This window comes from Oncorhynchus tshawytscha, linkage group LG28 (genome assembly GCF_018296145.1).
Source record: "Oncorhynchus tshawytscha isolate Ot180627B linkage group LG28, Otsh_v2.0, whole genome shotgun sequence".
NCBI classification, from domain to species: Eukaryota; Metazoa; Chordata; class Actinopteri; order Salmoniformes; family Salmonidae; genus Oncorhynchus; species Oncorhynchus tshawytscha.
Genome location: NC_056456.1, coordinates 412755 through 440061, shown reverse-complemented (window position 1 = coordinate 440061; position 27307 = coordinate 412755). Strand labels below are relative to the sequence as shown.

Below are 27307 nucleotides of genomic sequence, written 5' to 3'. Positions count from 1 at the left end.
AGCCTACACTAGGTAACACACACTGTTCAGTATACCAGCCTACATGAGGTAACACACACTGTTCAGTATACCAGCCTACACTAGGTAACACACACTGTTCAGTATACCAGCCTACACTAGGTAACACACACTGTTCAGTATACCAGCCTACACTAGGTAACACACACTGTTCAGTATACCAGCCTACATGAGGTAACACACACTGTTCAGTATACCAGCCTACATGAGGTAACACACACTGTTCAGTATACCAGCCTACACTAGGTAATACACACTGTTCAGTATACCAGCCTACACTAGGTAACACACACTGTTCAGTATACCAGCCTACACTAGGTAACACACACTGTTCAGTATACCAGCCTACACTAGGTAACACACACTGTTCAGTATACCAGCCTACATGAGGTAACACACACTGTTCAGTATACCAACACACACTGTTCAGTATACCAGCCTACACTAGGTACACTACCAGGTAACACACACTGTTCAGTATACCAGCCTACACTAGGTAACACACACTGTTCAGTATACCAGCCTACACTAGGTAACACACACTGTTCAGTATACCAGCCTACACTAGGTAACACACACTGTTCAGTATACCAGCCTACACTAGGTAACACACACTGTTCAGTATACCAGCCTACATGAGTTAACACACACTGTACCACTGTTCAGTATACCAGCCTACACTAGGTAACACACACTGTTCAGTATACCAGCCTACACTAGGTAACACACACTGTTCAGTATACCAGCCTACAGGTAACACACACTGTTCAGTATACCAGCCTACACTAGGTAACACACACTGTTCAGTATACCAGCCTACACTAGGTAACACACACTGTTCAGTATACCAGCCTGAGGTAACACACACTGTTCAGTAGGCCTAACACACACTGTTCAGTATACCAGCCTACATGAGGTAACACACACTGTTCAGTATACCAGCCTACACTAGGTAACACACACTGTTCAGTATACCAGCCTACACTAGGTAACACACACTGTTCAGTATACCAGCCTACACTAGGTAACACACACTGTTCAGTATACCAGCCTACACTAGGTAACACACACTGTTCAGTATACCAGCCTACACTAGGTAACACACACTGTTCAGTATACCAGCCTACATGAGGTAACACACACTTCAGATACACTAGGTAACACACTGTTCAGTATACCAGCCTACATGAGGTAACACACACTGTTCAGTATACCAGCCTACATGAGGTAACACACACTGTTCAGTATACCAGCCTACATGAGGTAACACACACTGTTCAGTATACCAGCCTACATGAGGTAACACACACTGTTCAGTATACCAGCCTACACTAGGTAACACACACTGTTCAGTATACCAGCCTACATGAGGTAAAACACACTGTTCAGTATACCAGCCTACACTAGGTAACACACACTGTTCAGTATACCAGCCTACACTAGGTAACACACACTGTTCAGTATACCAGCCTACATGAGGTAACACACACTGTTCAGTATACCAGCCTACACTAGGTAATACACACTGTTCAGTATACCAGCCTACACTAGGTAACACACACTGTTCAGTATACCAGCCTACACTAGGTAACACTCACTGTTCAGTATACCAGCCTACACTAGGTAACACACACTGTTCAGTATACCAGCCTACATGAGGTAACACACACTGAGGTATACCAGCCTACACAGGTTCACACTGTTATACCAGCCTACACTAGGTAACACACACTGTTCAGTATACCAGCCTACACTAGGTAACACACACTGTTCAGTATACCAGCCTACACTAGGTAACACACACTGTTCAGTATACCAGCCCTAGGTAACACACACTGTTCAGGTATACCACACACTAGGTAACACACACTGTTCAGTATACCATACCAGCCTACACTAGGTAACACACACTGTTCAGTATACCAGCCTACATGAGGTAACACACACTGTTCAGTATACCAGCCTACACTAGGTAACACACACTGTTCAGTATACCAGCCTACACTAGGTAACACACACTGTTCAGTATACCAGCCTACACATGTATACCAGCCTACACTAGGTAACACACACTGTTCAGTATACCAGCCTACACTAGGTAACACACACTGTTCAGTATACCAGCCTACACTAGGTAACACACACTGTTCAGTATACCAGCCTACACTAGGTAACACACACTGTTCAGTATACCAGCCTACATGAGGTAACACACACTGTTCAGTATACCAGCCTACACTAGGTAACACACACTGTTCAGTATACCAGCCTACACTAGGTAACACACACTGTTCAGTATACCAGCCTACACTAGGTAACACACACTGTTCAGTATACCAGCCTACATGAGGTAACACACACTGTTCAGTATACCAGCCTACACTAGGTAACACACACTGTTCAGTATACCAGCCTACATGAGGTAACACACACTGTTCAGTATACCAGCCTACACTAGGTAACACACACTGTTCAGTATACCAGCCTACATGAGGTAACACACACTGTTCAGTATACCAGCCTACATGAGGTAACACACACTGTTCAGTATACCAGCCTACACTGAGGTAACACACACTGTTCAGTATACCAGCCTACACTGAGGTAACACACACTGTTCAGTATACCAGCCTACACTGAGGTAACACACACTGTTCAGTATACCAGCCTACACTAGGTAACACACACTGTTCAGTATACCAGCCTACATGAGGTAACACACACTGTTCAGTATACCAGCCTACACTAGGTAACACACACTGTTCAGTATACCAGCCTACACTAGGTAACACACACTGTTCAGTATACCAGCCTACACTAGGTAACACACACTGTTCAGTATACCAGCCTACACTAGGTAACACACACTGTTCAGTATACCAGCCTACACTGAGGTAACACACACTGTTCAGTATACCAGCCTACATGAGGTAACACACACTGTTCAGTATACCAGCCTACACTGAGGTAACACACACTGTTCAGTATACCAGCCTACACTAGGTAACACACACTGTTCAGTATACCAGCCTACACTAGGTAAACACACACTGTTCAGTATACCAGCCTACACTAGGTAACACACACTGTTCAGTATACCAGCCTACACTAGGTAACACACACTGTTCAGTATACCAGCCTACACTAGGTAACACACACTGTTCAGTATACCAGCCTACACTAGGTAACACACACTGTTCAGTATACCAGCCACACTAGGTACACATGAGGTAACACACTGTTCAGTATACCAGCCTACATGAGGTAACACACACTGTTCAGTATACCAGCCTACACTGAGGTAACACACACTGTTCAGTATACCAGCCTACACTAGGTAACACACACTGTTCAGTATACCAGCCTACACTAGGTAACACACACTGTTCAGTATACCAGCCTACACTAGGTAACACACACTGTTCAGTATACCAGCCTACACTAGGTAACACACACTGTTCAGTATACCAGCCTACACTAGGTAACACACACTGTTCAGTATACCAGCCTACACTAGGTAACACACACTGTTCAGTATACCACTAGGTAACACACACTGTTCAGTATACCAGCCTACACTAGGTAACACACACTGTTCAGTATACCAGCCTGTTCAGTATACCAGCCTACATGAGGTAACACACACTGTTCAGTATACCAGCCTACACTAGGTACACACACACTGTTCAGTATACCAGCCTACATGAGGTAACACACACTGTTCAGTATACCAGCCTACACTGAGGTAACACACACTGTTCAGTATACCAGCCTACACTAGGTAACACACACTGTTCAGTATACCAGCCTACACTAGGTAACACACACTGTTCAGTATACCAGCCTACACTAGGTAACACACACTGTTCAGTATACCAGCCTACACTAGGTAACACACACTGTTCAGTATACCAGCCTACATGAGGTAACACACACTGTTCAGTATACCAGCCTACACTAGGTAACACACACTGTTCAGTATACCAGCCTACACTAGGTAACACACACTGTTCAGTATACCAGCCTACATGAGGTAACACACACTGTTCAGTATACCAGCCTACACTAGGTAACACACACTGTTCAGTATACCAGCCTACACTGAGGTAACACACACTGTTCAGTATACCAGCCTACACTAGGTAACACACACTGTTCAGTATACCAGCCTACATGAGGTAACACACACTGTTCAGTATACCAGCCTACACTAGGTAACACACACTGTTCAGTATACCAGCCTACACTAGGTAACACACACTGTTCAGTATACCAGCCTACACTAGGTAACACACACTGTTCAGTATACCAGCCTACATGAGGTAACACACACTGTTCAGTATACCAGCCTAGGTAACACACACTGAGGTAACACACACTGTTCAGTATACCAGCCTACATGAGGTAACACACACTGTTCAGTATACCAGCCTACACTAGGTAACACACACTGTTCAGTATACCAGCCTACACTAGGTAACACACACTGTTCAGTATACCAGCCTACACTAGGTAACACACACTGTTCAGTATACCAGCCTACACTAGGTAACACACACTGTTCAGTATACCAGCCTATGAGGTAACACACACTGTTCAGTATACCAGCCTACACTGAGGTAACACACACTGTTCAGTACCAGCCTACCAGCTGTTCAGTATACCACACATGAGGTAACACACACTGTTCAGTATACCAGCCTACATGAGGTAACACACACTGTTCAGTATACCAGCCTACACTGAGGTAACACACACTGTTCAGTATACCAGCCTACACTAGGTAACACACACTGTTCAGTATACCAGCCTACACTAGGTAACACACACTGTTCAGTATATACACCAGTAACACACACCTACCACACACTGAGGTAAACACACTGTTCAGTATACCAGCCTACACTAGGTAACACACACTGTTCAGTATACCAGCCTACACTGAGGTAACACACACTGTTCAGTATACCAGCCTACCAGCCTACTAGGTAACACACACTGTTCAGTATACCAGCCTACACTAGGTAACACACACTGTTCAGTATACCAGCCTACACTAGGTAACACACACTGTTCAGTATACCAGTAACACACACTGTTCAGTATACCATGAGGTAACACACACTGTTCAGTATACCAGCCTACACTAGGTAATACACACTGTTCAGTATACCAGCCTACACTAGGTAACACACACAGTATACCAGCCTTCAGTATACCACTGTTCAGTATACACTAGGTAACACACACTGTTCAGTATACCAGCCTACATGAGGTAACACACACTGTTCAGTATACCAGCCTACACTAGGTAACACACACTGTTCAGTATACCAGCCTACACTAGGTAACACACACTGTTCAGTATACCAGCCTACACTAGGTAACACACACTGTTCAGTATACCAGCCTACATGAGGTAACACACACTGTTCAGTATACCAGCCCTACACTGTTCAGTATGAGGTAACACACACTGTTCAGTATACCAGCCTACACTAGGTAACACACACTGTTCAGTATACCAGCCTACACTAGGTAACACACACTGTTCAGTATACCAGCCTACATACACTGTTCAGCAGCCTACATGAGGTAACACACACTGTTCAGTATACCAGCCTACATGAGGTAACACACACTGTTCAGTATACCAGCCTACACTAGGTAAACACACTGTTCAGTATACCAGCCTACATGAGGTAACACACACTGTTCAGTATACCAGCCTACACTAGGTAACACACACTGTTCAGTATACCAGTTCCTACCACACTGAGGTAACACACACTGTTCAGTATACCAGCCTACACTAGGTAACACACACTGTTCAGTATACCAGCCTACACTAGGTAACACACACTGTTCAGTATACCAGCCTACACTCAGTATGCCAGGTAACACACACTGTTCAGTATACCAGCCTACATGAGGTAACACACACTGTTCAGTATACCAGCCTACACTAGGTAACACACACTGTTCAGTATACCAGCCTACACTAGGTAACACACACTGTTCAGTATACCAGCCTACACTAGGTAACACACACTGTTCAGTATACCAGCCTACACTAGGTAACACACACTGTTCAGTATACCAGCCTACATGAGGTAACACACACTGTTCAGTATACCAGCCTACACTAGGTAACACACACTGTTCAGTATACCAGCCTACACTAGGTAACACACACTGTTCAGTATACCAGCCTACACTAGGTAACACACACTGTTCAGTATACCAGCCACTAGGTAACACACACTCAGGTAACACACACTGTTCAGTATACCAGCCTACACTAGGTAACACACACTGTTCAGTATACCAGCCTACACTAGGTAACACACACTGTTCAGTATACCAGCCTACATGAGGTAACACACACTGTTCAGTATACCAGCCTACACTAGGTAACACACACTGTTCAGTATACCAGCCTACATGAGGTAACACACACTGTTCAGTATACCAGCCTACATGAGGTAACACACACTGTTCAGTATACCAGCCTACACTAGGTAACACACACTGTTCAGTATACCAGCCTACACTAGGTAACACACACTGTTCAGTATACCAGCCTACACTAGGTAACACACACTGTTCAGTATACCAGCCTACACTAGGTAACACACACTGTTCAGTATACCAGCCTACACTAGGTAACACACACTGTTCAGTATACCAGCCTACACTAGGTAACACACACTGTTCAGTATACCAGCCTACACTAGGTAACACACACTGTTCAGTATACCAGCCTACATGAGGTAACACACACTGTTCAGTATACCAGCCTACATGAGGTAACACACACTGTTCAGTATACCAGCCTACACTAGGTAACACACACTGTTCAGTATACCAGCCTACACTAGGTAACACACACTGTTCAGTATACCAGCCTACATGAGGTAACACACACTGTTCAGTATACCAGCCTACACTGAGGTAACACACACTGTTCAGTATACCAGCCTACACTAGGTAACACACACTGTTCAGTATACCAGCCTACACTAGGTAACACACACTGTTCAGTATACCAGCCTACACTAGGTAACACACACTGTTCAGTATACCAGCCTACACTAGGTAACACACACTGTTCACTGAGGTAACACACACTGTTCAGTATACCAGCCTAGGTAACACACACTGAGGTACACTACACACTGTTCAGTATACCAGCCTACACTAGGTAACACACACTGTTCAGTATACCAGCCTACACTGAGGTAACACACACTGTTCAGTATACCAGCCTACACTAGGTAACACACACTGTTCAGTATACCAGCCTACACTGAGGTAACACACACTGTTCAGTATACCAGCCTACACTAGGTAACACACACTGTTCAGTATACCAGCCTACACTAGGTAACACACACTGTTCAGTATACCAGCCTACACACACACTGTTCAGTATACCAGCCTACACTAGGTAACACACACTGTTCAGTATACCAGCCTACATGAGGTAACACACACTGTTCAGTATACCAGCCTACACTAGGTAACACACACTGTTCAGTATACCAGCCTAGCCACTAGGTAACACACACTGTTCAGTATACCAGCCTACACTAGGTAACACACACTGTTCAGTATACCAGCCTACACTAGGTAACACACACTGTTCAGTATACCAGCCTACACTAGGTAACACACACTGTTCAGTATACCAGCCTACACTAGGTAACACACACTGTTCAGTATACCAGCCTACACTAGGTAACACACACTGTTCAGTATACCAGCCTACACTAGGTAACACACACTGTTCAGTATACCAGCCTACATGAGGTAACACACACTGTTCAGTATACCAGCCTACATGAGGTAACACACACTGTTCAGTATACCAGCCTACATGAGGTAACACACACTGTTCAGTATACCAGCCTACACTAGGTAACACACACTGTTCAGTATACCAGCCTACACTAGGTAACACACACTGTTCAGTATACCAGCCTACACTAGGTAACACACACTGTTCAGTATACCAGCCTACACTAGGTAACACACACTGTTCAGTATACCAGCCTACACTAGGTAACACACACTGTTCAGTATACCAGGTAACACACACTGTTCAGTATACCAGCCTACTAGGTAACACACACTGTTCAGTATACCAGCCTACATGAGGTAACACACACTGTTCAGTATACCAGCCTACACTAGGTAACACACACTGTTCAGTATACCAGCCTACACTAGGTAACACACACTGTTCAGTATACCAGCCTACACTAGGTAACACACACTGTTCAGTATACCAGCCTACACTAGGTAACACACACTGTTCAGTATACCAGCCTACACTAGGTAACACACACTGTTCAGTATACCAGCCTACACTAGGTAACACACACTGTTCAGTATACCAGCCTACACTAGGTAACACACACTGTTCAGTATACCAGCCTACATGAGGTAACATGTTCAGGTACATGAGGTAACACACACTGTTCAGTATACCAGCCTACACTGAGGTAACACACACTGTTCAGTATACCAGCCTACACTAGGTAACACACACTGTTCAGTATACCAGCCTACACTAGGTAACACACACTGTTCAGTATACCAGCCTACACTAGGTAACACACACTGTTCAGTATACCAGCCTACACTAGGTAACACACACTGTTCAGTATACCAGCCTACACTAGGTAACACACACTGTTCAGTATACCAGCCTACACTAGGTAACACACACTGTTCAGTATACCAGCCTACACTAGGTAACACACACTGTTCAGTATACCAGCCTACATGAGGTAACACACACTGTTCAGTATGTTCAGTATACCAGCCTACATGAGGTAACACACACTGTTCAGTATACCAGCCTACACTAGGTAACACACACTGTTCAGTATACCAGCCTACACTAGGTAACACACACTGTTCAGTATACCAGCCTACACTAGGTAACACACACTGTTCAGTATACCAGCCTACATGAGGTAACACACACTGTTCAGTATACCAGCCTACACTAGGTAACACACACTGTTCAGTATACCAGCCTACACTAGGTAACACACACTGTTCAGTATACCAGCCTACACTGAGGTAACACACACTGTTCAGTATACCAGCCTACACTAGGTAACACACACTGTTCAGTATACCTAGGTAACACACACTGTTCTACACTAGGTAACACACACTGTTCAGTATACCAGCCTACACTAGGTAACACACACTGTTCAGTATACCAGCCTACACTAGGTAACACACACTGTTCAGTATACCAGCCTACACTAGGTAACACACACTGTTCAGTATACCAGCCTACACTAGGTAACACACACTGTTCAGTATACCAGCCTACACATGAGGTAACACACACTGTTCAGTATACCAGCCTACACTAGGTAACACACACTGTTCAGTATACCAGCCTACACTAGGTAACACACACTACCAGGTAACACACTGTTCAGTATACCAGCCTACACTAGGTAACACACACTGTTCAGTATACCAGCCTACACTGAGGTAACACACACTGTTCAGTATACCAGCCTACACTAGGTAACACACACTGTTCAGTATACCAGCCTACATGAGGTAACACACACTGTTCAGTATACCAGCCAGCATGAGGTAACACACACTGTTCACTAGGTAACACACACTGTTCAGTATACCAGCCTACACTAGGTAACACACACTGTTCAGTATACCAGCCTACACTAGGTAACACACACTGTTCAGTATACCAGCCTACACTAGGTAACACACACTGTTCAGTATACCAGCCTACATGAGGTAACACACACTGTTCAGTATACCAGCCTACATGAGGTAACACACACTGTTCAGTATACCAGCCTACATGAGGTAACACACACTGTTCAGTATACCAGCCTACATGAGGTAACACACACTGTTCAGTATACCAGCCTACACTAGGTAACACACACTGTTCAGTATACCAGCCTACACTAGGTAACACACACTGTTCAGTATACCAGCCTACACTGTTCAGGTACACTAGGTAACACACTGTTCAGTATACCAGCCCTACACTAGGTAACACACACTGTTCAGTATACCAGCCTACATGAGGTAACACACACTGTTCAGTATACCAGCCTACATGAGGTAACACACACTGTTCAGTATACCAGCCTACATGAGGTAACACACACTGTTCAGTATACCAGCCTACACTAGGTAACACACACTGTTCAGTATACCAGCCTACACTAGGTAACACACACTGTTCAGTATACCAGCCTACACTAGGTAACACACACTGTTCAGTATACCAGCCTACACTAGGTAACACACACTGTTCAGTATACCAGCCTACACTAGGTAACACACACTGTTCAGTATACCAGCCTACACTAGGTAACACACACTGTTCAGTATACCAGCCTACATGAGGTAACACACACTGTTCAGTATACCAGCCTACACTGAGGTAACACACACTGTTCAGTATACCAGCCTACACTAGGTAACACACACTGTTCAGTATACCAGCCTACACTAGGTAACACACACTGTTCAGTATACCAGCCTACACTAGGTAACACACACTGTTCAGTATACCAGCCTACACTAGGTAACACACACTGTTCAGTATACCAGCCTACACTAGGTAACACACACTGTTCAGTATACCAGCCTACACTAGGTAACACACACTGTTCAGTATACCAGCCTACATGAGGTAACACACACTGTTCAGTATACCAGCCTACACTAGGTAACACACACTGTTCAGTATACCAGCCTACATGAGGTAACACACACTGTTCAGTATACCAGCCTACACTAGGTAACACACACTGTTCAGTATACCAGCCTACACTAGGTAACACACACTGTTCAGTATACCAGCCTACATGAGGTAACACACACTGTTCAGTATACCAGCCTACACTAGGTAACACACACTGTTCAGTATACCAGCCTACACTAGGTAACACACACTGTTCAGTATACCAGCAGCCTACACTAGGTAACACACACTGTTCAGGTACCAGCCTACACTGAGGTAACACACACTGTTCAGTATACCAGCCTAAACACACTGTTCAGTATACATGAGGTAACACACACTGTTCACACACACTGTTCAGTATACCAGTAGGTAACACACTGTTCAGTATACCAGCCTACACTAGGTAACACACACTGTTCAGTATACCAGCCTACACTAGGTAACACACACTGTTCAGTATACCAGCCTACACTAGGTAACACACACTGTTCAGTATACCAGCCTACACTAGGTAACACACACTGTTCAGTATACCAGCCTACACTAGGTAACACACACTGTTCAGTATACCAGCCTACACTGAGGTAACACACACTGTTCAGTATACCAGCCTACACTAGGTAACACACACTGTTCAGTATACCAGCCTACACTAGGTAACACACACTGTTCAGTATACCAGCCTACACTAGGTAACACACACTGTTCAGTATACCAGCCTACACTAGGTAACACACACTGTTCAGTATACCAGCCTACACTAGGTAACACACACTGTTCAGTATACCAGCCTACATGAGGTAACACACACTGTTCAGTATACCAGCCTACACTAGGTAACACACACTGTTCAGTATACCAGCCTACACTAGGTAACACACACTCAGGTAGCCTACACTAGGTAACACACTGTTCAGTATACCAGCCTACACTAGGTAACACACACTGTTCAGTATACCAGCCTACTAGGTAACACACACTGTTCAGTATACCAGCCTACATGAGGTAACACACACTGTTCAGTATACCAGCCTACACTGAGGTAACACACACTGTTCAGTATACCAGCCTACACTGAGGTAACACACACTGTTCAGTATACCATACCAGTAACACACACTGTTCAGTATACCAGCCTACATGAGGTAACACACACTGTTCAGTATACCAGCCTACACTAGGTAACACACACTGTTCAGTATACCAGCCTACACTAGGTAACACACACTGTTCAGTATACCAGCCTACACTAGGTAACACACACTGTTCAGTATACCAGCCTACACTAGGTAACACACACTGTTCAGTATACCATACACAGTAACACACACTGTTCAGTATACCAGCCTACATGAGGTAACACACACTGTTCAGTATACCAGCCTACAGTAACACACACTGTTCAGTATACCAGCCTACACTAGGTAACACACACTGTTCAGTATACCAGCCTACACTAGGTAACACACACTGTTCAGTATACCAGCCTACACTAGGTAACACACACTGTTCAGTATACCAGCATGAGGTAACACACACTGTTCAGTATACCAGTAACACACACTGTTCAGTATACCAGCCTACACTAGGTAACACACACTGTTCAGTATACCAGCCTACACTAGGTAACACACACTGTTCAGTATACCAGCCTACACTAGGTAACACACACTGTTCAGTATACCAGCCTACATGAGGTAACACACACTGTTCAGTATACCAGCCTACACTAGGTAACACACACTGTTCAGTATACCAGCCTACACTAGGTAACACACACTGTTCAGTATACCAGCCCATGAGGTAACACACACTCAGGTAACACACACTGTTCAGTATACCAGCCTACACTAGGTAACACACACTGTTCAGTATACCAGCCTACACTAGGTAACACACACTGTTCAGTATACCAGCCTACATGAGGTAACACACACTGTTCAGTATACCAGCCTACACTAGGTAACACACACTGTTCAGTATACCAGCCCTAGGTAATACACACTGTTCAGGTACACTAGGTAACACACACTGTTCAGTATACCAGCCACTAGGTAACACACACTGTTCAGTATACCAGAGGTAACACACACTGTTCAGTATACCAGCCTACATGAGGTAACACACACTGTTCAGTATACCAGCCTACATGAGGTAACACACTGTTCAGTATACCAGCCTACACTAGGTAACACACACTGTTCAGTATACCAGCCTACACTAGGTAACACACACTGTTCAGTATACCAGCCTACATGAGGTAACACACACTGTTCAGTATACCAGCCTACACTAGGTAACTGTTCAGTATACACACTGTGTTCAGTATACCAGCCTACACTAGGTAACACACACTGTTCAGTATACCAGCCTACACTAGGTAACACACACTGTTCAGTATACCAGCCTACCAGTAACACACACTGTTCAGTATACCAGCCTACACTAGGTAACACACACTGTTCAGTATACCAGCCTACACTAGGTAACACACACTGTTCAGTATACCAGCCTACATGAGGTAACACACACTGTTCAGTATACCAGCCTACACTAGGTAACACACACTGTTCAGTATACCAGCCTACACTGAGGTAACACACACTGTTCAGTATACCAGCCTACACTAGGTAACACACACTGTTCAGTATACCAGCCTACACTGTTCAGGTAACACACACTGTTCAGTATGCCTTCAGTAATACACACTGTTCAGTATACCCTACACTAGGTAACACACACTGTTCAGTATACCAGCCTACACTAGGTAACACACACTGTTCAGTATACCAGCCTACACTAGGTAACACACACTGTTCAGTATACCAGCCTACATGAGGTAACACACACTGTTCAGTATACCAGCCTACACTAGGTAACACACACTGTTCAGTATACCAGCCACTGAGGTAACACACACTGTTCACTAGGTAACACACACTGTTCAGTATACCAGCCTACACTAGGTAACACACACTGTTCAGTATACCAGCCTACACTAGGTAACACACACTGTTCAGTATACCAGCCTACACTAGGTAACACACACTGTTCAGTATACCAGCCTACACTAGGTAACACACACTGTTCAGTATACCAGCCTACACTAGGTAACACACACTGTTCAGTATACCAGCCTACACTAGGTAACACACACTGTTCAGTATACCAGCCTACATACCAGAGGTAACACACACTGTTCAGTATACCAGCCTACACTGTTCAGTATACCAGCCTACACTAGGTAACACACACTGTTCAGTATACCAGCCTACACTAGGTAACACACACTGTTCAGTATACCAGCCTACACTAGGTAACACACACTGTTCAGTATACCAGCCTACATGAGGTAACACACACTGTTCAGTATACCAGCCTACATGAGGTAAACACACTGTTGTATACCAGGTACTGTTCAGCCTACACATGAGGTAACACACTGTTCAGTATACCAGCCTACACCAGGTAACACACACTGTTCAGTATACCAGCCTACATGAGGTAACACACACTGTTCAGTATACCAGCCTACACTAGGTAACACACACTGTTCAGTATACCAGCCTACACTAGGTAATACACACTGTTCAGTATACCAGTCTACACTAGGTAACACACACTGTTCAGTACACCAGCCTACACTAGGTAACACACACTGTTCAGTACACCAGCCTACACTAGGTAACACACACTGTACCACGTTGTATGTTTATACACACACAGCATAGAAACGGATACGGAGGCTGTTTGTCTCCCCCCTGCAGAACATGTTCCATTACTCTACTGACGTGGTGGGTCAGGGGGTGGTGAAGGTGCCTGTTGCCTATGGAGACGATGCGTGGAAGGTCTACTTCGATGAGGTGCTGCAGGATATCGTAGATGAATTCGCCATGCGCTACGGCATCGAGTCCATCTACCAGGCCATGACGTGAGTCTGCTGGGAACTCTGTGTGTGTGTGTGTGTGTTCAGTTTATTTTCATTGTTCCAATCTTCTACTACAGGGGACTCTGTCCCGACGAGGTCCGGATTACTGCTGGTTTTCTGTTCTACCTGATAATGAATTGCACCCACCTGGTGGTTTAAATCAGTCCCTGATAAGAGGGGAATCATGAGAAAAAGCTTCCAGGTTTAAATCAGATGGTTCCGTCATAGAAGTCTCACTAGAAACAGAAAGTGTTGCGATGGCGTCTGCAGTCATGAGCCCCATGCAGATTGGTTTATCTTTTAACGAGAAATGATGACAGGGTTTTGACACGGTTGTCCAGAACTTCCCGAGGTTATCACACGTCTCAGTCCGGACCACAGGAGGTTGGTGGCATGTTAATTGGGGAGGACGGGCTCGTGGTAGTGGAAGGAGTGGAATGGTATCAAATACATCCAACAGACGGTTTCCATGTATTTGATACGATTCCATTCGCTCCGTTCCAGCCATTTTTATTAGCCCGTCCTCCCCTCAGCAGCCTCCACTGGTCTGGACCTGTCATTCACACACTCACACACATTTCTACATACACATGCATTGCATGCACACACACACGTACCACTACAGAGACAGTCAGAATTGAATTACTCATCTGTCATTATGTGACTTTTGGTATGGTACGTCTTATAGGTGTCTCTGTGTTCTACTCATGGAAGGTGTGTTGGTCAGGTGTGTGTTGTGTTGGTACGTCATAGTGTCTCTCTGTTCTATCTCTCTCTCTCTCCCTCTGGTCCCTTTGTGTCATTCGTCTCATGGTTCTCCGTCATGGTCTGTTGGTACTCCTCCTGTCCCTCCCTCTCTCATGAGTCCCTCTCTCTTTTCTCTGTTCCGTCATAGTCCTCCCCCAACCTTTTTGTGTTTTCATGGTGTGTCTCGGTGTGTTCCCCTCCCCCTCTGTCTCCCCTTGTTTGTGTTCTCCAGTCACTTTGCCTGTCTGTCTTCTAAGTACATGTGTGTTGGTATTCGTCATGGTGTGTTTGTGTTGGTACGTCATGGTGTGTTGGTACGTCATGGTGTGTTGGTACGTCATAGTGTGTTTGTGTTGGTACGTCATGGTGTGTGTTGTGTTGGTACGTCATAGATGTGTGTTGGTACGTCATGGTGTGTTTGTGTTGGTACGTCATGGTGTGTTTGTGTTCAACGCCTCCAGTGTGTTTGTGTTGGTAAGATGCACAAATACACACACACACACACACGTCATGGTGTGTTTGTGTTACACGTCATGGTGTGTTTGTGTTGGTACAACTCACACGAAATTGGTACGTACCATGGTGTGTTTGTGTTGGTACGTCCTGGTGTGTGTGTTGGTACGTCAGTGTGTTTGTGTTGGTACGTCACTGGTGTGTCTGTGTTGTGTACATAGTGTGTTGGTACGTCATGGTGTGTGTGTGTTGGTACGTCATAGTGGTGTGTTGGTACGTCATAGTGTGTTTGGTACGTCATGGTGTGTTTGGTACGTCATGTGTGTGTGTTGGTACGTCATAGTGTGTTGGTACGTCATAGTGTGTTTGGTACGTCATAGTGTGTGTTGGTACGTCATAGTGTGTTTGGTACGTCATGGTGTGTTGGTACGTCATAGTGTGTTTGGTACGTCATAGTGTGTTTGTGTTGGTCATGGTGTGTTGGTACGTCATAGTGGTGTCATGTGTTTGGTACGTCATGGTGTGTTGGTACGTCATAGTGTGTTTGGTACGTCATAGTGTGTTTGGTACGTCATAGTGTGTGTTGGTACGTCATAGTGTGTTTGGTACGTCATGGTGTGTTTGGTACGTCATAGTGTGTTGGTACGTCATGGTGTGTTGGTACGTCATGGTGTGTTGGTACGTCATAGTGTGTTGGTACGTCATGGTGTGTTGGTACGTCATGGTGTGTTGGTACGTCATGGTGTGTTTGGGTACGTCATGGTGTGTTGGTACGTCATAGTGTGTTTGGTACGTCATGGTGTGTTGGTACGTCATGGTGTGTGTTGTGTTGGTACGTCATAGTGTGTTTGGTGTGTTGGTACGTGGTGTGTTGGTACGTCATAGTGTGTTTGGTACGTCATAGTGTGTTTGTGTTGGTACGTCATAGTGTGTTTGTGTTGGTACGTCATGGTAGTGTGTTTGTGTTGGTACGTCATAGTGTGTTTGTGTTGGTACGTCATAGTGTGTTTGTGTTGGTACGTTTCATAGTGTGTTTGTGTTGGTACGTCATAGTGTGTTTGTGTTTGTGTTACGTCATATGGTGTGTTGTACGTCATAGTGTGTTTGTGTTGGTGTCATAGTGTGTTTGTGTTGGTACGTCATAGTGTGTTTGTGTTGGTACGTCATAGTGTGTTTGTGTTGGTACGTCATAGTGTGTTTGTGTTGGTACGTCATAGTGTGTGTGTTGGTACGTCATAGTGTGTTTGTGTTGGTACGTCAGTGTGTTTGTGTTGGTACGTCATAGTGTGTTTGTGTTGGTACGTCATGTGTGTTTGTGTTGGTACGTCATAGTGTGTTTGTGTTGGTACGTCATAGTGTGTTTGTGTTGGTACGTCATAGTGTGTGTGTTGGTACGTCATGGTGTGTTTGTGTTTGTGTTGGTACGTCATGGTGTGTTGGTACGTCATGGTGTGTTGGTACGTCATGGTGTGTGTTGGTACGTCATGGTGTGTGTGTGTTGGTACGTCATAGTGTGTTTGTGTTGGTACGTCATGGTGTGTTTGTGGTACGTCATGGTGTGTTGGTACGTCATGGTGTGTTGGTACGTCATGGTGTGTTGGTACGTCATGGTGTGTTGGTACGTCATAGTGTGTTTGGTACGTCATGGTGTGTTGGTACGTCATAGTGTGTTTGTGTTGGTACATCATAGTGTGTTTGTGTTGGTACGTCATGGTGTGTTTTATCAAATCAAATTTTATTTGTCACATGCACGGAATACAACTGGTGTAGACTTAACCGTGAAATACTTAGTGAATGACCTGCAGAGAGCTGGGACCAAAGTAACAAAGCCATACGCCGCCAGGGACTCAAATCCTGCAGTGCCAGACGTGTCCCCCTGCTTAAGCCAGTACATGTCCAGGCCCGTCTGAAGTTTGCTAGAGAGCATTTGGATGATCCAGAAGAAGATTGGGAGAATGTCATATGGTCAGATGAAACGAAGGCAGAGTAAAGTGACTAGGCATCAGGATAGATAATAATGAGGTAGATATGTACATGAAGGTAAAGTGACTAGGCATCAGGATAGATAATAATAAGTATTTGAGGTAGATATGTACATGAAGGCAGGGTCGACCCGCTCCACTACAGCCCCGTTGATGTGGTGCTCTCCCTCGTTTTTCTGTCGTCCACGATCAGCTCCTTGGTCTTACTGACGTGGAGGGAGAGGTTGTTGTCCTGGCACCACACAGCCAGGTCACTGACTTCCTTCCTGTAGGCAGACTCATCGCCATCCGTGATCATTCGGTAGGATTACTAACGTCCATGTTAGCCTTAAGAGCTGTGAGATGTACACAGCAACATGACCACAGCATAATACCCAGGGTACATATTATCTACACAGTGTCTCAGAGTAGAAGTGCTGTAATATGGACAGAGGAAACCTGCACTCCAACTCCCACTCTGAAATGTGTTTTGAATGTGAGCCCAGTCTTAGCCAAATGAGAGAGCCCAGAAGCAGCCAGAGGCCAGTCTTAATGGCCCCTGGGATTCCAGCCAACAGCACTAGTAGTGCCACTGCAATGGAGACGGATATCCATTTTGTCTCCGCCACCGGCTGTCCCCTGCCAGTCGCAGTCAAACGACTGTGATTTATGAGCGACTGGCTGGCTGCTGGCAGCGTGTACTCAATCTAATGGGCCCAGGGTTCTCACTAGTGTTACCATAGGCTAAGGATATGACGCTCTCTTTCTGGGTTGCCAGGTTGGTGACAGCCTGTCTGTGTTTCCCTACTGACTAAAGTTAGATTATGTTTCAGATTAGTAATCCTGAGTTTTTTTCTACTGACTGTTGAAACAGAGTTGCCAAGTTTGTGACAGCCTGTGTTTCCCAACTGACTATAGTTAGTTGGTTGCCAGATTGGCTATCCTTTTTTTCCTGTTGACCATAATGAGTGTGTTGCCAGATAGGTGAGAGCCTGCACTGCTCACCCCGTACCAGGTCCTAATCCCCGACACTTGGAAGAGAACGAGACGGCGATAATGAGGCCAGTGTACGGGTACCCTGATGAAACTATGACGGTGTGTAAATAATCCGCCTGACTCAGAGTGGATAAACCACCTCTACCCTCTTTTCTATTGCCAAATGTACAATCATTGGAGAACAAACTGGAATGAGCTCCTTTCAAGACTATCCTATCAACGGGACATGAAGGACTGTAGTATCCAATGTTTCTCTGAAACTTGGCTGAACAAGGACAAATATTCGAGCTTGTTTTTCTATGCATCGGCGGGACAGAACGGCAGTGTCGGGTAAGCTCAACGGGGTTGGTGTGTGTCTCTTTGTTAACAACAGCTGGTGCGCGATCTCTAATATTAAGGAAGGAAGTCTTGAGGTTCTGCTCGACTAGAATACCTCATGATAAGCTTTAGACCACACTATTTACCAAGAGAGTTTTCATCTATAGTTTTCGTATCTGTCTATTTATCACCACAAACCGATGCTGGCACTAAGACCGCACTCAATGAGCGGTATACGGCCATAAGCAAACAAGAAAATGCTCATCCAGAGGCGGCGCTCCTAGTGGCCGGTGAATTTAGTGCAGAAATACTGAAATACATCTTAACAAATTTTTACCAGGTTGTCACCTGTGTAACTAGAGGCGAAAAAACTCTAGATCACCTTTAGTCCACACACAGAAACACATACAAAACTTTCCCTCGCCCTCCATTTGGCAAATATGACCATAACTCTATCTTCCTGATTCCTGTTTACAAGCAAAAACTCAAACAGGAAGTACCGGGGACGCGCTCAATACGGAAGTGGTCTGATGAAGCGGATGCTAAGCTACAGGACCACTTAATTTACCGGCTTTATTAATAAGTGCGTTGACAACATCATCTTCACAGTAACCATACATACGTACATATCCCAACCAGAAGCCATGGATTAAAGGCAATATCCGCACTGAGCTAAAGGTTAGAGGTGCCGTTTCCAAGGAGCGGGACACTATCCCGGGCACTTATAAGAAATCCCGTTTCGCCCTCTGATGAACCATCAAACTGGAAAAGCATCAATGCAGGACTAAGATCGAATCCTACTGCACCGGCTAAGACATTCGTTGGATTACAAAGAGAATCCCAGTCGCGAGGCTACCAGATCAAATCAAATCAAATTTGATGAGCTACAGTAAATGCCTTCTATGCTCGCTTTGAGGCAAGCAACACTGAACCATGCTTGAGAGCACCAGCTGTACTGGATGACTGTGTGATCATGCTCTCTGTAGCCGATGTAAGACCTTTAAACAGGTTAACATTCACAAGGCCGCAGGGCCAGATGGACGCATACTCAGAGCATGCGCTGACCAGCTGGCAAGTGTCCTCACTGACATTTTCCCAGTCTGTAAAAACGACATGTTTCAAGCCGACCACCATAGTCCCTGTACCCAAGAATGCCAAGGTCACACCGTAGGCTGGTCATGGCTCACATCAACACCATCATCTCAGACACCCTGGACCCACTACAATTCGTATACCGCCCCAACAAATCCACAGATGACACACTCTCTATTGCTCTCCACACTGCCCTTTCCGACATGTACAAAAGGAACATCTCTGTGAAAATGCTGTTCATTGACTACAGTTCAACGTCATAGTGCCCTCCAAGCTCATCACTAAGCTAAGGTCCTTCGACTGAACATCTCCCTCTGTAACACCCTCTGCAACTGGCAAGCCGTACCGATGTACCTGAACAGTTTCTACCCCCAAGCCATAAGACTGCTAAATAGTTAGTTAAATAGTTAACCAAATAGCTACCCAGACTTTCTGCATTGACCCTTTTTGCACAAACGTTTTTGACTCATAAAACACATTGTCCTGCTGTTTACTATCTGTCACTTTACTCCTAGTTATATGTACATGTCCACCTCAATTACCTCATACACCTGCACATCGACTCGGTACTGGTACCCCTTGTATATTATTACTCACTGTGTATCCAGTATTACTTTTATTATGACGTGTTTTACCATTATAATATTTCTCTATTTTATTCCTCTGTATTGTTGGGAAGAGCCAGTAAACCTCTTTACAAAGCATGTGAGGTTGGTTTTGACTTGAATCTCAGACTGACATACACAGGAATCTCTGTTTAGGCTGGATGTTATTTATTCCTCTACCAGTTTATCTCTTTTCCTCGATGTCTAAATTCTCTCTTCTCTCATGCTCTCTCTCTATCCCTGATTCTATCTATCTATCTATATATCTATCTATCTATCTATCTATCTATCTATCTATCTATCTATCTATCTATCTATCTATCTATCTATCTATCTATCTATCTATCTATCTATCTGTCTATCTGTCTATCTGTCTATCTGTCTATCTGTCTATCTGTCTATCTATCTATCTATCTATCTATCTATCTATCTATCTATCTATCTATCTATCTATCTATCTATCTATCTATCTATCTATCTATCTGTCTATCTATCTATCTGTCTATCTGTCTATCTGTCTATCTATCTATCTATCTATCTATCTATCTATCTATCTATCTATCTATCTATCTATCTATCTATCTATCTATCTATCTATCTATCTATCTATCTATCTATCTATCTATCTATCTATCTATCTATCTATCTATCTATCTGTCTATCTATCTATCTATCTATCTGTCTATCTGTCTATCTGTCTGTCTGTCTATCTGTCTGTCTGTCTGTCTGTCTTTCGCTCTCTCTCTCAATTCAATTCAAGGGGCTTTATTGGCATGGGAAACATGTGTTAACATTGCCAAAGCAAGTGAGGTAGATAATATACAAAAGTAAAAAATAAACAGTAAACATTACACAATACAGAAGTTTCAAAACAATAAAGACATTACAAATGTCATATTATGTATATATACAGTGTTGTAACAATGTACAAAGGGTTAAAGTACACAAGGGAAAATAAATAAGCATAAATATGGGTTGTATTTACAATGGTGTTTGTTCTTCACTGGTTGACCTTTTCTTGTGGCAACAGGTCACAAATCTTGCTGCTGTGATGGTACACTGGAATTTCACCCAGTAGATATGGGAGTTTATCAAAATTGGGGTTTTTATCGAATTCTTTGTGGATCTGTGTAATGTGAGGGAAATATGTGTCTCTAATATGGTCATACATTGGGCAGGAGGTTAGGAAGTGCAGCTCAGTTTCCACCTCATTTTGTGGGCAGTGTGCACATAGCTTGTCTTATCTTGAGAGCCATGTCTGCCTACGGCGGCCTTTCTCGATAGCAAGGCTATGCTCACTGAGTCTGTACATAGTCAAAGCTTTCCTTAAGTTTGGGCGAGTCACAGTGGTCAGGTATTCTGCCACTGTGTACTCTCTGTTTAGGGCCAAATAGCATTCTAGTGTGCTCTGTTTTTTTGTTAATTCTTTCCAATGTGTCAAGTAATTATCTTTTTGTTTTCTCATGATTTGGTTGGGTCTAATTGTGCTGATGTCCTGGTGCTCTGTGGGGTGTGTTTGTGTTTGTGAACAGAGCCCCAGGACCAGATTGCTTGGGGGACTCTTCTCCAGCTTCCTCTCTGTAGGTGATGGCTTTGTTATGGAAGGTTTGGGAATCGTTTCCTTTTAGGTGGTTGTAGAATTTAACGGCTCTTTTCTGGATTTGGATAATTAGTGGGTATCGGCCTAATTCTGCTCTGCATGCATTATTTGGTGCTCTATGTTGTACACAGAGGATATTTTTTGCAGAATTCTGCATGCAGAGTCTCAATTTGGTGTTTGTCAAATTTTGTGAGGTCTTGGTTGGTGAGCGGACCAGACCTCACAACCATAAAGGGCAATGGGTTGTATGACTGATTCAAGTATTTTTAGCCAGATCCTAATTGGTATGTTGAATTTTATGTTCCTTTTGATGGCATTGAATGCCCTTCTTGCCTTGTCTCTCAGATCGTTCACAGCTTTGTGGAAGTTACCTGTGGCGCTGATGTTTAGGCCAAGGTATGTATAGTTTTTTTGTGTGCTCTAGGGCAATGGTGTCTAGATGGAATTTGTATTTGTGGTCCTGGCGACTGGACCTTTTTTGGAACACCATAATTTTGGTCTTACTGAGATTTACTGTCAGGGCCCAGATCTGGCAGAATCTGTGCAGAATATCTAGGTGCTGTAGGCCCTCCTTGGTTGGTGACAGAAGCATCAGATCATCAGCAAACAGTAGACATTTGACTTCAGATTCTAGTAGGGTGAGGCCGGGTGCTGCAGACATTTCTAGTGCCCGTGCCAATTAATTGATATATATGCTGAAGAGGGTGGGGCTTAAGCTGCATCCCTGTCTCACCCCACGGCCTTGTGGGAAGAAATGTGTGTGTTTTTTGCCTATTTTAACCGCACACTTGTTGTTTGTATACATGGATTTTATAATGTCTTATGTTTTTCCCCCAACACCACTTTCCATCAATTTGTAAAGCAGACCCTCATGCCAAATTGAGTCGAAGACTTTTTTGAAATCAACAAAGCATGAGAAGACATTGCCTTTGTTTTGTTTGGTTGTCAATTAGGGCATGCAGGGTGAATACATGGTCTGTTGTACGGTAATTTGTTAAAAATCCAATTTGACATTTACTCAGTACATTGTTTTCATTGAGGAAATGTAGGAGTCTGTTGTTAATGATAATGCAGAGGATTTTCCCAAGGTTGCTGTTGACGCATATCCCACGGTAGTTATTGGGGTCAAATTTGTCTCCACTTTTGTGGATTGGGGTGATAAGTCCTTGGTTCCAAATATTGGGGAAGATGCCAAAGCTAAGGAGGATGTTAAAGAGTTCTAGTATAGCCAATTGGAATTTGTTGTCTGTATATTTGATCATTTCATTAAGGATACCATCAACACCACATGCCTTTTTGGGTTGGAGGGTTTTTATTCTCTTTATTCTCTAGCTCTCTCTCTCTCTCTATCCCTGATTCACTCTCTCTATCTCGCTCTCTCTCGCTCTCTATCTATATCTAGCTCTCTCTATCCCTGATTCTCTCTCTCTATCTAGCTCTCTCTCTCTATCTCGCTCTCTCTCGCTCTCTATCTATATCTAGCTCTCTCTATCCCTGATTCTCTCTCTCTATCTAGCTCTCTCTCTCTATCTCGCTCTCTCTCTCCTCTGTATATATCTAGCTCTCTCTATCCCTGATTTCTCTCTCTCTCTATCCCTGATTCACTCTCTCTCTATCTAGCTCTCTCTCTCTATCCCTGATTCACTCTCTCTCTCTATCCCTGATTCACTCTCTCTCTCTATCCCTGATTCACTCTCTCTCTCTCTATCCCTGATTCACTCTCTCTCTCTCTATCCCTGATTCACTCTCTCTCTCTATCCCTGATTCACTCTCTCTTTCTCCCTTTCTCTCTCATCATCTGATCATTATCCATCATGTGAAGGATAAAGTGATAATTTTGATCTCTTCATCTTTTCCTCATTTTCATAATCCAGCCTTGTGATTGGCCCACTGATAGAAAGTGTGTGTGTGTGGTTTCCTTGGTGATATCCGGTTTTAATATTAAAACTCTATGAGCTCATAATAAAAGTTAGAGCCCTTGGAGTTCTGACAGGGCTCGTGTCCCAAATGGCACCATAATCCTTTTGAGCCTTGGTCAATAGTGTGTCAATTGGGATGCGGGTATTGGATTAGAGAAGAGGTAAGACTGGACCAGCTAGCTGCTGTGGTTGGACCATACTGCAGATGGGATAGGGCGGGAACATTCAGGAAGGGATCCTATTACCTCTAGGTCTGAGGAGATGGGGTGAATATAGCCATTAGCTGTGGGGAAGGACAATGTGGCCATTATAGCTATTATCTCTGTCTGAAGAGGAGGCGTGGGGGAGAATTGTGGTCCAACTCCATCCTCCCAGGGAGTGATGGTCTCTATGCGGATAGTAAAGTCTTCAGTGACAACAACCTGTAAATCTAGATTAAGCCCCCCCCCTCTCCTCTCCTTTCTCTCCTCTATTCACTACTTCTTGTTGTGGTACACACACACACACACACATGTCGACTCAAATACTTTAATCTTTCTCTCTTTAATAACCAGGCACACGTATACTCTCTATCACCCCGAAGCACATTAACTCAGAATGTCTGGACAACAGTCTCCCTCCCTGTCAACATTCCCTACATCACTCTCCTCTCTGTCTCTCTCTTTCTCTTCTCCTCTCTTCTCTTCTCTTCTCTCTCTCTCTCGCTCTTGTCTCTCGCTCTTGTCTATCTCTCTCGCTCTCTCAATTCAAGTTCAATTCAATTCAATTTAGGGGCTTTATTGACATGGGAAACATATGTTAACATTGCCAAAGCAAGTGATGTAGATAATAAACAAAAGTGAAATAAACAATAAAGTGAACAGTAAACATTACACTCACAAAAGTTCCAAAAGAATAAAGACATTTCAAATGTCATATTATGTGCAAATAGTTAAAGTACAAAAGGGAAAATAAATAAACGTAATTATGGGTTGTTTTTACAATGGTGTTTGTTCTTCACTAGTTGCCCTTTTCTCGTGGCAACAGGTCACAAATCTTGCTGCGGTGATGGAACACTGTGGTATTTCACCCAGTAGATATGGGAGTTAATCCAAATTGGATTTTTTTCTTCAATTCTTTGTGGGTCTTTGTAATCTTAGGGAAATATGTGTCTCTAATATGTTCACACATTTTGTCAGGAGGTTAGGACATGCAGCTCATTTTGTGGGCAGTGAGCACATATCCAGTCTTCTCTTGAGAGCCATGTCTGCCTATGGCGGCCTTTCTCAATAGCAAGGCTATGCTCACTGAGTCTGTACATAGTCAAAGCTTTCCTTAATTGTGGGTCAGTCACAGTGGTCAGGTATTCTGCCACTGTGTACTCTCTGTTTAGAGCCAAATAGCATTCTTTCTCTCTTCTTCCCCAAACTAGAAAGATCGTTTTGTTAAACTCATGGATCAACTGCACAACTCTCTTCGGATCGACCTCTCCACATACAGAGTAAGTCTACATCTCTCCTGACTATCTTATCTACCTACCAACTCACTACCAAGTCTAGTATAGATGATGTGTATATCTAGTGCTATATTTTCAATCTAGTTTGATCCATTCACCCTGTACAGTAAAACCACAGAAGAAACCAGTCACTGTATATCAACAGTATTTCCTTCATCTCTAAGCCAGTCTAAATCTCCTGTATCCACAGTATTTCCTTCATCTCTAAGCCAGTCTAAATCTCCTGTATCCACAGTATTTCCTTCATCTCTAAGCCAGTCTAAATCTCCTGAATCCACAGTATTTCCTTCATCTCTAAGCCAGTCTAAATCTCCTGTATCCACAGTATTTCCTTCATCCTAAGCCAGTAAATCTCCTTTCCACAGTATTTCCTTCATCTCTAAGCCAGTCTAAATCTCCTGTATCCACAGTATTTCCTTCATCTCTAAGCCAGTCTAAATCTCCTGTATCCACAGTATTTCCTTCATCTCTAAGCCAGTCTAAATCTCCTGTATCCACAGTATTTCCTTCATCTCTAAGCCAGTCTAAATCTCCTGTATCCACAGTATTTCCTTCATCTCTAAGCCAGTCTAAATCTCCTGAATCGTCAGTATTTCCTTCATCTCTAAGCCAGTCTAAATCTCCTGTATCCACAGTATTTCCTTCATCTCTAAGCCAGTCTAAATCTCCTGTATCCACAGTATTTCCTTCATCTCTAAGCCAGTCTAAATCTCCTGTATCCACAGTATTTTTTGAGTTTTTCCACCCTAACTTAACCACCTTCTCTCTTCCCCGCCATCAGAATAACTTCCCAGCCAGTAGTAAGCCTCGTCTGCAGGACCTGAAGTCTACTGTGGATCTGCTGACAAGCATAACCTTCTTCAGAATGAAGGTACAGAGACACACACACCCACACAGACAGACAGATAGACAGACAGACAGACAGACAGACAGACAGACAGACAGACAGACAGACAGACAGACAGACAGACAGACAGACAGACAGACAGACAGACAGACAGACAGACAGACAGACGAGACGTATCAGAGATCATTACTGTGAATGTGGTGTCAGGCTGGACAATAACAGACTATCCATCACAGTCTCTCTCTCTGTGTGTGTGTGTGTGTGTGTGTGTCAGGGTTTCCGTTAGGAAAACGTAGCATTGGACATTTGACCAGCAGCATTTTAATTTACCATTTGAGAAATTGACCGAACCTATATGCATTGGGTGTGTAGCCTGATTAGGGCATCCACCCACAGTGCTCAGAATGACAGAAATCACATTGAGATTATGGTAATTCATATTAACAAGAAATGCAACTCAAAGATGCAATGCGTCCTTCTTACTGAATTCTGATGTGCACTTTGAAGATGTTAGAATACCTGTCCAACATGTACTTTTCCTCAGGAAACAAGACGAGTAAACGAAC

The 27307-nt window shown here is 43.9% G+C and overlaps 1 protein-coding gene across 1 annotated transcript in view; it reads left to right on the top strand.

Moving 5' to 3' along the window:
* LOC112262517 (protein unc-13 homolog B-like) overlaps nt 1-27307 on the top strand; it is a 174006-nt gene that overhangs the window by 102614 nt on the left and 44085 nt on the right. Inside the window, exons 12-15 of the mRNA XM_042308333.1 lie at nt 14548-14711; nt 15688-15751; nt 25811-25879; nt 26676-26765. Coding sequence (XP_042164267.1) covers nt 14548-14711; nt 15688-15751; nt 25811-25879; nt 26676-26765 — 387 coding nt within the window. The remainder of the gene's footprint in view (nt 1-14547; nt 14712-15687; nt 15752-25810; nt 25880-26675; nt 26766-27307) is intronic.